The sequence below is a fragment of the Cygnus olor genome, chromosome 1 (assembly GCF_009769625.2).
Source record: "Cygnus olor isolate bCygOlo1 chromosome 1, bCygOlo1.pri.v2, whole genome shotgun sequence".
In the NCBI taxonomy this organism is placed as follows: Eukaryota; Metazoa; Chordata; class Aves; order Anseriformes; family Anatidae; genus Cygnus; species Cygnus olor.
The window spans coordinates 178,836,555-178,853,338 of record NC_049169.1 but is presented as its reverse complement, the minus strand read 5'-3'; the positions used below and the strand labels follow the sequence as shown (position 1 = coordinate 178,853,338).

At 40.8% G+C, this 16,784-nt stretch overlaps 1 protein-coding gene across 1 annotated transcript in view; it reads right to left on the bottom strand.

Annotated features, from left to right (window-relative positions):
• The window catches only part of GTF2F2 (general transcription factor IIF subunit 2), a 90,902-nt gene that overhangs the window by 10,733 nt on the left and 63,385 nt on the right, over positions 1–16,784 (bottom strand). The window contains exon 7 of the mRNA XM_040541736.1: positions 5,255–5,354. Coding sequence (XP_040397670.1) covers positions 5,255–5,354 — 100 coding nt within the window. The remainder of the gene's footprint in view (positions 1–5,254; positions 5,355–16,784) is intronic.

Genomic DNA, 16,784 nt, shown 5'->3' with positions numbered 1-16,784 from the left:
TCACATCTCAGGCTACAGTCCAAAGTTTATACTTCAGGCTAGCACTGAAAAGGGGCTGTTTATGATCAGAATCCCATCACAATGTCTAGTCTGGGAGTCGTATCTCCACCTACAGCAACAATTTTGGTTTCTATTTTCTAGTAGCATTTTTATTTGAAATCTGTTTCTTTGCTATGTAAGCTGGAGAGAGCCAATGGAAAAACCCATTGTAACGTAAGTAATGAGATTGAAATTGCTTCTTAATGAGCAAGATCACCATGAAGTATGGCAGCATCGTCATTTTACATGGAATGAGACCAAGACAGAGAAAATACCTGGCAAGCACAAAGTTGCAGACAGTGCCATGTTATATTATGTTCTCAGAAGAAAATGAGTAGACAACAAACCCAAATATTACTGAAAATACACCAATCTAGCTGGGTACACCAAATATTTTTTGTCAAAAATTGGTCCAGATTCTTTCCCTTTGGTAGTTCACAGTCAAGCACAGGAACTGCTGTTCTGTAGGGTATATTGTATGTTTCTTTCCACATCCGAAGGAAAGAAAGAACTACACCTTCATGAGATCCTCTTCAAAAATCAAGACACTGACACTGTATTCTCCTGGAAGCAGACTTTTCTGAATAGTCTCTTCAGTCAACTGCAATGGGCTTTCCTGAGCCTGACTTTTCAATCTTCCTTGACTGAGGCATTCACATATTTTCCAGTTTTTCTGTGCAGTTGCTGATCAGGTCATGGCTGGTATCAGTAAACAACACTCTACTGAGCTGTCAACAGAGCACTATTACATTTGAGACACTGGCGTATGGGGACATAACAATGTTTTGAAGATACGTGCATGCTAACGTTTTACAGGAGGAAGAGAGAGATAATTCTGTGATTATCCAGCTTTAACTATTTGCCAGAAAAGACCTGATACTTCAAAGGTCAAGTTCAGAAGATGGTAGGAGAGATGAAGGCATTTCTATTTGCAGTGCCCGACTGAATTCTGGGTCCCTGCAAACACTTGAGGTCACTATTCAGTGTAAAGATCTCTGAATTTGTTTCTGAGGTTAGTAACTTCTTTCTGACTCCACAGTACAGCAGCTGATAGATGTGGTGTGAAAGATGCAGCCAGTTACAGGCTGCATGACTCTGCTGCAAGAGCAGCTGTTACATCTGTTCTTCCCAACCCTTCTGTGATTTTCTACCTGCCCCCCCAAATAAAACAAAACCAAAATGGGTAAGAAGAATAAAACCAGAAACGAATTGCAACCTCCTCAGGTAGGCAGGTCACGCTGAAGGGATGGAAGAAACCAATCTCATCCTCTTCTGGTTTCTGGTTTGTTTTTAAGGAGGAAGAACAAGAGCCAGGCACTGAGGTCATTTGTTCTGTACATGGCAGAGCTATGGGAATAACAGGTATGTTAGGGGGGCAAAGAGGAAAGCTACCGTGACTCTCAAGACTACCTATAAAAGCAATACAAAAAATCCACAGTGCTGTTCATACCACTCCAAATGAGAAAAAGGGAAAATGTGCTTAGCTAGCAACCAGCTACAACTCTCTCCATGTGGAGAAAAGAAATAATCCTTTAAAAATTGGTGCTTCCTACGCACGGGAAAAAAGTAACAATAAGGAAATTCTCAAAACTGTATTGGCTGATGTTAGGTCTCTGACAGGATTATCTCATAATTGGCTATTAAATCCTAATTATATGAATAAAAGTCTCAGGTAAAATAACACAAAGTGGTATTTCGAACTGAAGCACAATCTTTTTTTGCTAGTAAACTACTACTCAGCATTCTTCTTTCTCTATTATTTTAGTGGCTCAGAAAACCCTCCCCAGTAGGTAGGAGCTTCTATTTTACATCCTCTGGTTTATCTAAAGTAAATCAAAGAAAGTGTTTGCATTTCCTATGAGAACACAATGTGAATATTCTAAAATTCTTCATTTTTTTAATGTATAAAAACAACTCACACATAAAACTGATTGTCAACCCCCTCCTTGGCTGCAAACAAGTTATTTGCAACTGGTGTCTCAGTCGCCTGTGTTTTAATTAGCAACACTAGCGTTTACCTCCAGCTTCAGCAACAGCTCCCACTGTTGTCTAGAAACACTGAGTGCATTGTAAAGTGTGTTTTAAAAAAACATGGTATGTGTTGCTTGTTTTCTTCTTTTGTCTTGTATTCATGCTGCTCATAGCAAGTTACAATGCATCCTTTCATTTTTTTTTCCCTTTCTGTTTTCTGTGTAAACAAGATGTTTTATGCAGTAGGTTTAAAACACTTCTTGAGAGCCACATTACAGAATACATGTGCACCGTAAACTAATTATATTTATTTAGAACTGCGTAGATTTTAAATTTAAAGAGCATTAAAATATGGTTTGATTTCAAGGAAGGACCATTTTAGAACAAGCTGTCAAATGGAGAAGTTGCTAGCTTATCCCTGCAAGACTTCATAGAGAAATCAATTTCTCTTTGTTTACCTTCACAGTATGTTGCTAAGCTTGCTGAAAAGCTGCCAAAATTGCCTTCTTGAAGGTATCATTAATAGGGAAGCTTATGTATTACACTTCTTTGGTAGACAGATAACACACAGATGATAGAGAAGGCATGATAAGTGGGACTAAATATAAAGTTTCATCTGAAGATGTCTGAAAGAAGTTTTAAAAGGTCTTAAATTCTTTTCATTCTTTTTTTTAAACCAAGGAATTACCTGATAATCATTGAAACCAATTTTGTGTTGCTCTATTGACTGAATATCAGATTTCAGCTCTATGCAAGGCAACAGCAACCACACCATGCAAGGCTTTCTTGCTTCAGCTGCAAGAAGCATCATGCTCGCACGCTCTCACCCTGATGGGGGACTTCAATCACCTGGCTGTGAGCTGGGGAAGCCCCACAGCAGGCTGTGAGCAATCCAGGAGACTCCCAGAGTGCGTTGAGGATAAATTCCTGGTCCAGGTATGAGACAACCCAATCAGAAGAGAAGCGTTACTGGGCCTCGTGCTCACCACTGGGGATGAACTCATTAAAGAGGTTAAGACTGGAGGCAGTCTGGGCTGCAGTGAGCACGCCCTGCTTGAGTTTGTGATCTCAAGTAATACGGGCTTGGTGAAGAGCAAAGGCAGGATCCTGAACCTCTGAAGAGTGAACTTCCAGCTGTTTAAAGACCTAGTGGATGAGATCCCCTGGAACGCTGTCCTTAGGGACAAAGGAGCTGAGCAGAGCTGGCAGCTCTTTAAGGATGTTTTCTTTAGAGCACAGGATCTCTCCCTCCCCCTGTGTAAGAAAGCGGGCAGGGAGGGCAGGCAGCCGGGATGGCTGAGCCAGGACCTGCTGGTCAGACTGAGGCGCAAGAAGGAAATGCACAGGCAGGGGAAGCAGGGACACGTGGCCTGGGAAGAGCACAGGGATGCTGTCCGGGTGTGCAGGGTTGGGGGCAGGAAAGCCAAGGCACGGATGGAACTGAGCTTGGCGAGGTGGAGGGAGGGGATTGTGCCCCTCTGCTCTGCCCTCGTGAGGCCCCACCTGGAGTGCTGCGTCCAGGGCTGGGCCCAGCACAAGGAGGGTGTGGGGCTGTGAGAGCAGGGCCAGAGGAGGGCCATGAGGGTGGTCAGGGGGCTGGAGCACCTCTCCTGTGAAGAAAGGCTGAGAGAGCTGGGGATGTGCGGCCTGGAGAAGAGAAGGCTCCGGGGAGACCTCATGGCAGCTTTTCAATACTTAAAGGGGGCTTGTAAAAAAGACAAGTTTCCTGTTTTTCCTGTGAAAAGTCTTGTCCCAAACAGGTCTGTCATATAATTACAAGCAATGCACTAAGTTTAAGAAACTACCTTCTGTTGAAAACACCAGAAAGATGTAATGAAGAGGTTTAAAAAGTCCATGGACTTGTTCTCCCAGTCTTACATCCTTTGAGTCATCTAACCTGAACCTTAATAAAAGACTTAAAGAAAATAAAAATGTTGTAGGAAGTAGTCCTGCCTGGGTCTTCAGAGTCAAGGCAAGGCCAAGAATGATTCAAGTTTATGTCCGATTAGACTTCTCCCATCAGAACATCTTTAAGGCAAATAGGAAAACCAAGCACTGCCCAACCATGGATGTGGACATGGACAGCTATGTATCTGCTAAGAACGTTACAATTAGTTCACAAGAGCATTGTAACTTTTTAAGAGGCCTGGTTACATCCTGGTTATATTGCCTGAATTATCCACAAAACTTAAATTTCTGTAACAGTACCACCATAGCAGTTTGAAACTGGAATAGAGATTCAAAGATTGACTACACAAGTTACACTGTTGTATATATACCAGTGTGACTATTTTGATTAAATGTCATTCCCTTAGCCGAAATAGTATTATTGCTCTGATCATCTATGTATAGATCAGACTTTGTACAGCAACTACTATAAAACAGTCCCATGAGAGAAAAATGATTATTTTGGGTTCTGTAGATATGCTTTTCCGAATAATGCTTAAATATCACCCAGTATATTATCATTTGTTTTATGTAAATAAAATCTTAATAAAAAGTGTAAAAGTTTAAATGACTAACACACTGACTCATTTTTAGTATGACTTAACATTCCTCACATTCAACACTAACAGTGATTATACATGCATACATACAAATTACTCAAAGAGGATCTTTAAGAAAAAGGACATTATAGTTTGTATGTACATCAACTGATCTGGAACAGCAGCGTGGGTGTAATATTGACAAAGCTAATGATGCAAATAACACGTACTACGAAGGTATGAAACTGTGAAAAATTATCAGCTGCTATTCTTTCCTACTCATGTCAGTTCCTGCAGAGGACAAGAAAATAAAGATTCAAGCCTTTTGCCCACCTCCATGTGATATTTTATTTGGCTCAAAGGAGTGCTTCCACATCTTATAGCACAAAGCAAGAATTTTTTTTTATCCCCAAACTTTAAAATTACATTTTAAAAAAAAAAAGACTAGAGGGAGAAAGCAGTAAAGACATTAGAAAAGGTTTGGGTAAAGGCAGTCTGTCCTCCACCAGGTAACAAGAGAAGATAAGAATTGGCAGACCTTAACCCCAAAGGTGGTGTGGGTTTTGAAGGAGAAAGAAGATACCCAAAAGAAAAACTATGGGAGAAACCAGATAACATGGAAGATTTCCAAAGACTGTGTCCTGCTGTGAGCAAAGGGCTACAGAAAGCCTGGACTGCCAACAGCAGCACCATGATTCTGGAGTCCTGAGCCAGACACCTCCTGGCTAGAAGAAGGGAAAATATTCAAAGCTACTTACATTATATTGATGATTAGCCACGGGTTTGTAATTGGTGGTTACTGCTTTGTCCAGCTGCTGTGATAGCCTTACAGGTTTAGAAGATTCTTCTATCTGTAATCTTCAAAAGAAAAAAAAGAATAGAATTAATAAAAGCTTCAGACAAGCACATACTCAAAATGTTCCCCAAATCTGCAAGTATGAACCATCCCTTATTGAAGGTGAGCTGCAAACAAATAATAAGGCAAAATAAACGAACACTTCTGAAATTTTTCCTACTCCTTTTGCTTGAGGACACTGTGGATTATTAGGACACGAGATGTTACTGGAGATACTGAAAACCAAGCAATTGTGAAGGGAAGATACTGAAAGCTGTGTCTGAACACAGACTTCAAAAGCCTCATATTCACATGGAAACAAAGCCCTTGTATTTAAAAATTATCAAAACCAAAGCAAACAAACCCCAAATCAGCTTACTCGGCTGAGAACTGAAAAAGCTTTCAATTTACCTCTGCTGACACCCAGGCAACAGCAAAATCAGACTCCATGACCTTCTCTTAGATATTTTAATGTAAAAATAAAGATTTCTCTGACCTTTCTTTTGGCACTATAATATAGCATCAGAGCACAAATAACTATTTGAAAAGCACTTTTAAAAACAAGAAGACAGAGAAATCCACCCAGTTTCAAAACAACGTGCAATCAAGTCTCAATGAAACAGCTGACAAAAGGTGACCTTTAGTCCTGTTTGGGAAGGACTATAGGAAGCATAGAGGTTGAACATATTTTGTTAAGTTCATCTCTTTGTAACTTAAAGATTACTTATGATGGTTTTGAAAAAGAGCTCCATATACTTCAGGCTTTGCTGTCAAGAATTACTGTTTGAAATGAAGATGCAGGAAACCAAGGTTTAGAAAGGTGCAAGCTAATGCTCCTCCAGAGAATATATCTTCATGATGCATCCTGTTAATATTTAGAAAAAACTAAACTGTTACGATCAATGCAGTTATTTCATTTCCAAATTTTGTCTCATAGATAGATATATACCTGCTTCCTCTTGAATCTTTGCAAACTTGTCCTTTGTTCTATAGTTTTACTTAGCCTTAATAGACCATTGACTTGTACTCTAGATTTCTAAATCAGCAGAAGGTACATCAATGCCTTCTTCTGTCCAAATGTAGCATGTTTTCTTCTAAGCTTGAAGGAAAATCAATCTGAAGGTAAATGAGTGGGTTTACCACTGCTCTAGCAAATCAAGGTAGAAGTTTTTATCACAAGAGTTTATCATCTGGCCTTCAATCTAATTAAATGATTTTAAAGATTTTATTGACCTCATTGCCAAAGGTCTCCTGAACTCTTAACTTTCAGAAAGAAGCACAGACATTACAGGAAAGCTAAATGAATATTGTCCAAGTCTTTTTCTCCACATCCTCATCTCCTGATTTTCTTTTTCTTTGTGGTCTCAATAAATACATATGTTTTTTATTAGTAGTATTTATTATTATAAAAGCCTATATGATATGTATGTCTTTTTAAAAAATCTTCTCTTGCAGTTCATCTTTTTTCCTATTTTTGTGACACATGGAGTCTTTCTGTCCTCCCTCTCCCTCACTGTACCTTTCACCCCACTTCTCCCCTCTCCCTCTTTTCCTTCAGTGAAGGAAGCAGAGAGACATTTCCTGCTAAACCTTTTACAGATACTGCTTCTGTTCATGAGACAGCGGCTCCTGGAGAATTACACATCTAAACGTCCCATGACTCAAAGGAATAGGTGGTAATCCACCATTAAGCCTCCAAAATAACCTTCTCTAGACCTTCTAGTATCCTTCTTTTCCTCTAATACCTTTCATTTCTCTTCTGTTTTTCCTTCCTGCCCTTTTCCGGCTTTCCAGGGTAGCCTTTGAAACAGGGGAGGAGAGGGGCTGTGCTGCCGCATGTTCTCAGTGAGCGTCAGGATGGACACCTTGAGGACTAAGCCACAAACTTTATGTATCCATTTCTTACAAGATTTTCCATATTAGCGATTAGGAACACCTATATAACACTTTAAGTTTCTGGTAGGACATTAAGAAGGCCCAACAACCACCCGTCCCCTACTTTCCTTCACACCCCAGTGACACTCAATGGCTCACACAAAACCAAAGAGCAAGGCCGTGACTGCTGAAGGCCACAGCCTGGAAGCTTGTCTCTCCTTTTCCTTTTAGGCCACTGCACCACCCCCTTCTTCATCTGGACCAGAATTTTATATTTGTTTGGCGATGTTGTTCCAGAGTCCTTCTCATTACAATACATGTGAGAGACAAACAAGGTTCACAACAACACCAAAGTACATCAGAAAGTCTCCTTCATGCTCTCAGGGAACACTAGGCTTCAGAGGGTGGCACTTTTCCATGATTAAATCCCCCTTTCATACGGTTTTATATTCATTACTCTTAACAGGGTCAATGTACAATATCCGCCATTTCTTCAGGAAAGCAGCCAGAGAATATTAGCCCTTCCATAATGAAATGCCAAAGACTGAAAGTACGGACTGAACACGTTTTCTTAGAAGAAAATGTTTTATAATGGTAGTGTCAACCCCCCTCTAACTTCTTAATAAATTAGATATTTAAGCATGCAAACAATGGAGAGCTCTTTAGCCTAGAGCCTGTAATGAGAGCTTCACACCGCCGAATGCTAAAGGGCTCTTCCTGTTCTGGCATTTGAAAATTACAACACAGGAAATTTCATCACCCATTTCAGTGAAGCTTCCATAAATTAATTATTTTTTCTTCTTCTTTTTGCATAGAAGAACACCAGCAATTTATCTCTTAACATTTTTCACTTAGAAGGACTCGCTATGCAGGAAGCACATTTCAGTGATTTTATTTTAACCTGCAGACTGCTAATTTGCAAAACGTAGAAAACCAAAAGTGTTGAACTAATACATTCCTGTGAGGCCTCCATAGGCGTGATGGCAGTTAAGTTACACATAACATGTGCAGTTCCTCAGAACACAGTAGAGAAAGTAAAGGAAAACTTCTTGCCTTCTTAGGAAACAGGCTGCAACCCTACTGAGTTATAAAATGGTTATCTAAGTTTCTTTGTGAAATGACAGAAAAATTCAGAATGATCAACACGTACCAACTAACCAAGATATCATACATCTCATGTATGCATCTCAGTTGGAAATTTCAGAGATACCAGTGTTATTATTTCAAAATTTCTTCCGTTTGTGCCAATGGTTTTCAAATTTTGATCCACAGATCTCAATCCATCTTCATAAAACTGGCCAACACTACGGTGCTGACTTTTACATCCTGTTCCTACCTGATAAACTGCTGTGGTGAAAAGCAAGAGCACATCACATCCCTGGGATCACTTTTTAATGGCAGCAATTACAGCAGTTGCCACATGCCAGTATAGAATTCTAAATGGGAAGCACGGTGACTCACGAGGCAAACCTTTTTATTAATATGCATTTATTCTACCCATGCACGTTGCTCTTCGTCTCCCTAATGGCTGCCCTTCTCATTTCATTTCTGAAGTGTTCACCATCTCCTGGAGGATGACAGAGCCTCAGATTGCCTTCCTTCTGCCAGATTTCCGGGCTGAATATGGTCACAAATTACCAAATCGTTGACGTGTTGAAGCGCTGAAATTTGCTTAGTGCATTGCAGGGTAAAAACAAATACCCTGCAATCACTTTATCCAGACAATTTGTTGGTAGAGATGCTCTTTGTGGTGAAAATATGGTGTGGGGGCTTTCAAAACTATGACATCATTTTCCCATATTCAGAAAGTAGTATGTCTGGGTGAATATAATGGATTTTTTTTTCATTTGTATAGCTGTTGTTTGAAAAAAGTTAAGGAAACATATATATTTACATATTATAATAATTACACAAATTTATAACAGAAGCTGTGAATTACACATTACTTTTGCCTTTTAGACTGCTGTTTTAATATGTAACAAATAACATTACTTCAGAGTGCTCATTTCCTAAACCGCATTTAAAAAAGCAGCATTAAACCAAAAATATTACGAAGCATTTTAGCCAGGGTGTTCTCAGAGTGGATCTGCTGAATCTTAATTGAAACTGTTGGTAGGAATTAAAAAAAAAAATCAATAGACTTTCTGAGTCACTGGTGACACTGATTTAAAGGAGCAGGGGCTTTTTACCTACTACTCTTTATTATGATTTGCACGTGTGTGACAGTTAAAAGCCTTAGTTATGGAGCAGAACTACACACAACTCTCCGAGGATTTAAATTTTCCACATGGCTCTTGTTGCAATAGTTAATGCCAAAACTCATGCTAGTATCTGGCCTAAAAAAATAAAAAGAGAATGCAGATATTTTTTCTAAAACTGCCAATAAATTAACAATACAGCAGCCACCAGCTTGCACACTGTAGTTTTTCTCTTCCACCCCCACGATCAAATATAGCTCTTCTGCCCTGAAATACAGCAAGTAACCAGCATGGCATCAAATTTGCCACAGCCATTTCCCAGCAAAATATGTTTTATACTGCAACTCTGATTTGTCATTGTGACTAGAGTTGAATAAAGGGAAAAATATTCAAGCAGGCTGGAAATAATTGTATAGGACTTGTCAACATGCAGCAAACTCTCTGGGGAAGACAGATGAAGGCAATATTTACATTCGTATGAGGAGATGCTTATTGGCTTTTAAATGCACAAATCTTTTAGCATCAAGAAAATAAAACAAAGATAAGCCTTAAAATAAACCTTTAGAATAGATGATTTCCTCTGATTAATCTTCTGTCACAAAACAAATGTTTCAGAGATTAGAAATAGGTATTAATCAGAAACATTGCTAGCATTTGAATTCTTGACATTTCTAAAGAAATTATCGTGAGGATGGGACCAAAAAGTTTCTATACGTTTTTGTGCTTGGTTTTATTTGTACAGGGCACTAGCAAGGAAAGAGCCAACCTTAGTGCTGTAAAAAAGGAGAGGTTGGTCTGCTTCTCCCTCTGCAACATCACATGACAGAGACATGCTGTCATTTCACTTGAAAAGAGCACGGCCACTGCCCAAAGCTTTGGAGGAGTAAGGAACACAGATCTCTCCAGCTCTGCACAGTTTTGCACCTTTTTTTTTTCCTTTGAACCCTCACAGAAGCTCCCAACCCAGTACCAGAGGAGTGAAAGCCAAGGACTAATGCTCTTTCAGTCCCTTTCTTAGTAATTTTGTACTTGAACCAGACACAGGCAGCTGCATTACACGAGCTTCACAATACCTGAAAAAGGCAACCAAAGTTTTTTCTCTGCCTTCATACTTTGCTAAGCATCCCAAACATGATAGAGGTAGCTGTGTCCTGCAAAATCATGAAGAAAACAAGCTAAGAAGTTAAATATACGTGTAATGATATAGCTTCCCACAAGCTTCTCTTGTGTTTATGTGGACCACACCTTGCTTAGGTTCAGGTAGCACCTTTTCTGACTTTTCTTCCAAGTAGGTGTAAATTACACAACAAGAGAGTCGATGACAGACAAGAGACAAATATTCCTAAGAGATGCTGAAACTTCACAAAGTTTTTGTACTTCTGTGAGAATTAAGGCAACTCATCACCCTGTGGGGCGCATCCTACTAATATAACCCCATGGAAGCGCCCAACCACCTACAGCACAAGAAACCACCAGAATGACTTCATTTGTAAAAACGCACATGAGCTGATCAGAACGATGACAACCTGTTGCCACGCAAAGCCATCTGTCATATATTCTGAAAGATAACAACTAGCGAGATGCAAATTCAGCACATCTTGTCTCGTTGCAAGCAGAAAAATCCTATTGTCTCCTGTTAAATGGAAGCAGACGACTGCAGCCCGCTGCGTAGTTCCATCTATTCTTCTCTTTCAGACACAGCGCACACACCAAGTCAAGGCAACGTGAGCCCAGCTCCGGTTGTAAGGAACAGACAGAGACAAGGATGAGCTGAATGGAAGTGGCATTATGAAGTGCATTTGCCAGCATTAAGTACTGAAACATTTCAGATTATTAGCACAGTATATGATTTGTAACTAATTTTAAGTCCTGAAGTCTTGGCATTTCAAGAAGAGTGCTGCAATTATTTTATGTTCAGGAAACCTGTAAGGTTTTTCTGAAGTTGACATCTCCAGGCATGTATGTTGAAGCCTGAGCAATGAATCATTTGAAGATATTTTCAGGCCTAATATTGAGACAGGCACCACAGTCATCACTGAGACTCCAATTCTTCGTATCTTTCTCCAGCACAGAACACAAGATGATATGAATGACAATTTGGTAACAAGTAGCCATTTCTTTTGGGTTTTGGGTTTTGTTTGTTTTGATAAAATGGGAATAATTGATTAAAACCACTAACCTCCCATTTTTTCCTCTGAGTTTAGTATTGCAAAGGATTGAAAACCTTTTGGGCTGAGGTTGTGAAGATAAATAATGCAAAGATAAAGTAAGACAGCCTTTAGCATTCTAGGCATGATACAATGGAATAACTTTCCCTAGTGTTTGATGCTCAACTTTGAACACTTTAAGTGATGCCCGAATGCAACCAGCAGGAAAAAAAATGCCGGGGTCTGCTTGACAACATGGATATTTGAAATCGAGCTCAAGTATGTCTAATGTATTCTTCTGGAGGATACTGATGGGGCCAGGCCCTGGTGGTTGCTGGTCCATACTGGGGACGTGGTAGAGGCGTAGAGGCGTATGATCTGAGGCTAAGCTTAAGAAGGAATCATAACTCAGAGATATCTTTCATGCAGTATGACTGTTAATGAAGGTTGTAAGTGGCTGCTGTCTCCAGCCATTTTGTTTGTTGCTTCTCCCCTTCGCTTATTATCCCTCTTTGGGATTATAAGGACCCTTTTCAAATGCTCTCTCCATCCACATGCCTTCCCGATGACACTTCAGCCCCGTGAAACACTCTGCATCCTCCCTGCCCTCCCTGGAGGGCCTGGTTCAAGCCAGCGTGGACCTTGTGCCATGTGAAAAGCCCCTTCCACAGCTGTCACGCATGCTGTGCATCAACGGGAAGGCCTGTCGCAGTCAATCATACTTATTGCAAAGAAATGAACACTTTCTTATTATGATTCACATATGCTGGAAGGGCAGGGAAGTCTGCGGCTTGGTAATTGCTGTAAATGTCAAGATTTTGCAGTCCTCTCTATACTACAATCATCATAGTCAATCATTTAGTGCCCAGAAGGGAAACAAAACCTTTTTTATTGGTTCTTACCGTACTTTCAACATTTTCTTATTAATACACACACCACAAATGTCTCTGTCCAGTCTTCAGCCCAACACAAATCCCAACAGAAGTGAGAAAATCAAATTCAAGAACAAACAAAAGCAGAACCAGAGGGGGTGGTCTTCTCCGAGGCTTAAACCAGGGCACAGGTGCATCCACGCAAGCTCCATTACCTGCATACAAATTTGTTTGCAATTCATCTTAAATTCTAAGGAGGTAAAGCTGCAGGACACAATGCATTTCTGTAGCTGGGCTGTTACTTTTGTTGCTCGCTCCAGCAACAAAAAGGTCTAAAAACTAGGCTGAAGTAAAATCAGTGTGCTTTTGTGTTGCCCAGTGCACACAGGCAACCTCAAGCAGTGACGTGAGACGAGGCAGAAAACTGGCAGGGTGACAAGGTGTGCTGGGAAGAAGAAATTAGGCAACACGTCGGAAGAAATCAGAGTGAACGTGGGATTTGGGACATTAGATATTTCTGAATTCCTTTAGAAAGGATGACATACAATTTTAACTTCATACATATCCAAACACATAGATTTCATAGTCATTCCTATTAAAAAAAACACAAAACAAAACGATAACTATTCAACACCACTTCTTCCTCTTTTGTGCTATGAGAAAATGTAAAAGGTAAGCTGGAAAAGAAAATAAATGGCTGCATAGTTTTGGGGAGGGATCAACTTTCTGAAAATGCATAAATGAGCTTAAATGCATGCAAAATCATATTAAGGACAGTGCTTTTAAGAAAAAATGTAAGGAACAGTTTTATCCTCCCTGCTAAAATCTCATGGCTTTTTCTTGCTTCACAGCCAGATGTTGGCAAGTCCTGCCTTTTCCTAATATGGTTTATTCTAAATCCTAAACAAACAAAACCAACAAAACCACACAATCAACCAAGAAATAAGAGTATTTGAAGCAGCGCTGATGAAATTCAGACTGCTAAAAACAACAGCATGGGTGAAAGGGTTAAAAGACAAGTATTGTTCCCATTCCTGCACCATGATATATATTATACACCACGTACACCCTTCTGAAAATTATGCAGTGTGGAGTCCTATGCTTACCCAAACTTCAGAGATCACCAGACAGAGGCGTTGGCAGAGCACTCCAGCCCAGCCCAGCTGGGGAGAGCGAGCCTTCAGTTACAGTAAGTTTATAGGAAAGCCTGCAATTTGAGCAGCTCTATGCTCTTTTCCTCCATGGGAACGAAGGTGAATGGTGGGGGAGAGCTGCACGTATCAGTGCCTGCTCGATGACCACCAGCTGCATTACACTACCCTGCCCTTCCCGTAAGGGAGAGCTGCCCATCCGCCCCACCTACAGCAGGGGAAAGGCAGGGCTGAGTTCATTTTTAATCACCCCCAACCCACCCTTCTCCCACCATCAGCCTTTCCGCTGATGTGTTCTGCACCACAAACTCCCCTTCCCCCTCTGTCACCCCTCTCTCCTAGAGGAAACCTCTGAAGGCCACGAAAGGTGACCTGAGGGGCCCTGCCCTGGTAGCTGCACCAGGCCCTGTGCCTCAGGCCCATCCTCCCCTGGACTCCCCCCGACACGAAAAAACAACCTGTTTGAAAGTGTGTGTGCCTGTACTGGGAACATGCAGCTATAAATCACTTACTGTTTTAAGAAAAACTTCAACCTGAAGAGTTTTCTGGATATCATAAACCAATTGATTCCAGCATTAGACCTGGATGTCTGAGGAGATAAGAGGAAAGAACTGACTTCCTAATGTAAAAACCAAGACAAAATAGATCTATAAGAATGAAGTTACCTTCGGGTATTTATTTATTTTAAAGACAGAAATGGCCATTATATTCATGAAATGATAATCTAAATTTTTCTCTGGTGTACTGCTGACTGAAGAGTATCCAGTGATACTTCATGTTCATTATGTCAATTTTGCTATGCTACATCATTTTTAGAAAAACATCCTGTCATGATTCAATAAAAAACCAAAAATGATGAAGAATCACCATATGCTTGTGCCTTTTTATTGTGTTTTTTAAAGATAGTCTCCTTTCCCACTTCCATTTTCAAATATAGTTTCCTTTCCCGATCCCATTTTCCTCAGTCCCCAAATTTCTTCATAACAAAGGGTGTTTTTGTTAAACGCTACTCAGAGTTTAGAAGATGAAATTTGAATTCTTAACTATTAGTTATTTCTAAAATTAAAAAATTCCACAGCCTGAAAATCATTAATAGTTTTCTTGCCAAAACTAATCTGTTTTTGCCTGCTGCTCTGAAAACAATAGTAATAAGTAACAGGGACTTGCAAATCCAGTCAACAAAAAGCTACACATTTCTTGCCTGTGTGGTGGGATGGAGCTAATTTTCTTCATAGCAGCTTGTATGGTGCCATGGTTTAGATCTCTAACCGAAACAAAGCTGATAACACACCTGTGTTTCAGTCACTGCACTGCACCCAGGGTATCCCTGCTTCTCACCCTCTGGTGTGCAAGAGGTTGGGAGGGGACAAAGCAAGGCAGATGACCCTAACTAACCAGAAAGACATTCCAGGCCACACAACATCATGCTCAGCAATAAAAAAGGGAAAAGTGGGGTTTTAGGTAGGTTAGCCACCTTTTTCTCGGGAACTGGCTGGGCATCGGTCTCCTGGTAGGAGGTGGTGAGTTATCACTTTTGCCTTGTTTTGTGTTCTTTCTCTCTTCTTCCACTTATCATTTGGTTATTAGACATTTTCTATCTCATCCAACAAGTTTTCTTGCTTTTACTCTTCCTTTCCTCTTCCCCCATCCCACCAAGGGTGAGCGGCTCTCTGGTGCTTAGCTGCTACCAGGGTTAACCCTCAACCTGGTGCTTGCAGATCCAGAACTGCTTCTCATTTTGCTATGGGCAACAAGAAACAATAATTTTAGGAAGGAGTCTTTTAGACAGAAGAGCCATGTATACCAAATCCTCAAAAGCCTAAGACTAGAATTATTGGTAAATAGGTGGACGATTTACAAGCTCAGTCAACTTGCTCTGCAATTCTCTGATGAAATTGCTCAGATAGCTAAAGAAAAGCTATAATGAAAGAGACCGACTGTTGGCTAAGAGTCCCCAAATGAAAATAGATATATATAAAATCTACAGCATCTCTGCTACCTCTCCTCTTCCAGTGACAACTGGAACAGCGCTCCCCTTCGCTCAGCAATGTCTTCAGGGAGTTGCAGCTGCAAGCGCTCTGCCTCCAACTAGGCACTTCCATCCCTAAAATGCCACTTACCAGATACCTCATCACTCCCCCTGTAGCTCTCCAAACAGCCACAGCATCTGGCTCCATTGGGGATCTTCCAGTTAAAATTTACTGTAAACAATTTAACAGTTTGTGGCAAGCTGGGAAGCATTTGGATTACTTCCCTAGAAAACCTCACTGCCTCAAATACTTCAGGTTTTTCCCTGCCTCTTCCTTCCTTAGCCTGCAGACCTAAAAATGCCAGATAAGCGGATTGTCTTTTTGAGGACATCCACCTCCCTTCTGCTAAAATAGACTTGGAAACAACCAGCAAGGGGCTGCTGCAAAGGGCACTGAAATGAAACTGCTCCAAGAAAGTACTTCGTGTGCATATGTGTAAATGTGCCAATGACTACATAGTGCCGTTGGTAGCTTAGAAGGTAAGCCTGCACAGTTCATCTACTGTTCAATAGCTTAATCATATGCTCACTCTAAGCTGCTGAATTAACCCACCCAACGCTTTTCAGGAGGCAAAGATAACCAATTGTTGAACTCTGAAAACACACTTAAAAGCAAAATCAGCATTAGGATAAAAGACAAGGTGAGTATTCTCAGCAAGCCTAGGAATCCTCCGCTATAAACAACAGAGCAAACACACAAAGGGAGAGAAACCCATCCTTCTCCTTAGTCCATGTGAAAAAACAGTCTTACTTAACCTCTAATGGGAAAAACTTACCAGTTTCTGGTGCTAGCCACAAAAAAGAAATGAAGCACAGCAAACCAAAGAGCAGACTGAAAGATGCATCAGTTAAAGCAGAGGAGATTTTTTCTTAAATTTGATCATCATTCTTTCAGCCAACTGTATTTCCATTGCCAACTGTACAGCACTCTGCCACTGCGCTCTATTTGTTCAAATAGCTTAATTACATTTTACCTCCTCCTGTTTTGCAAGACAAGCTCTTCCCCAGCTCCCCCTCCCACTGCACTGCCCACCTCCACTTGAAAGCCGCTGCTGCGCCATTCCTCAGCTGTCCTTTGAGTGGGGACCGTGCTCCCACGAGCAGAGCAAGGGGGCACGTGGCCACGGCAAAGCCAGAGGCAGTGCGGCTGTGTGGATGGAGCACAGGGCACAGGAATAACG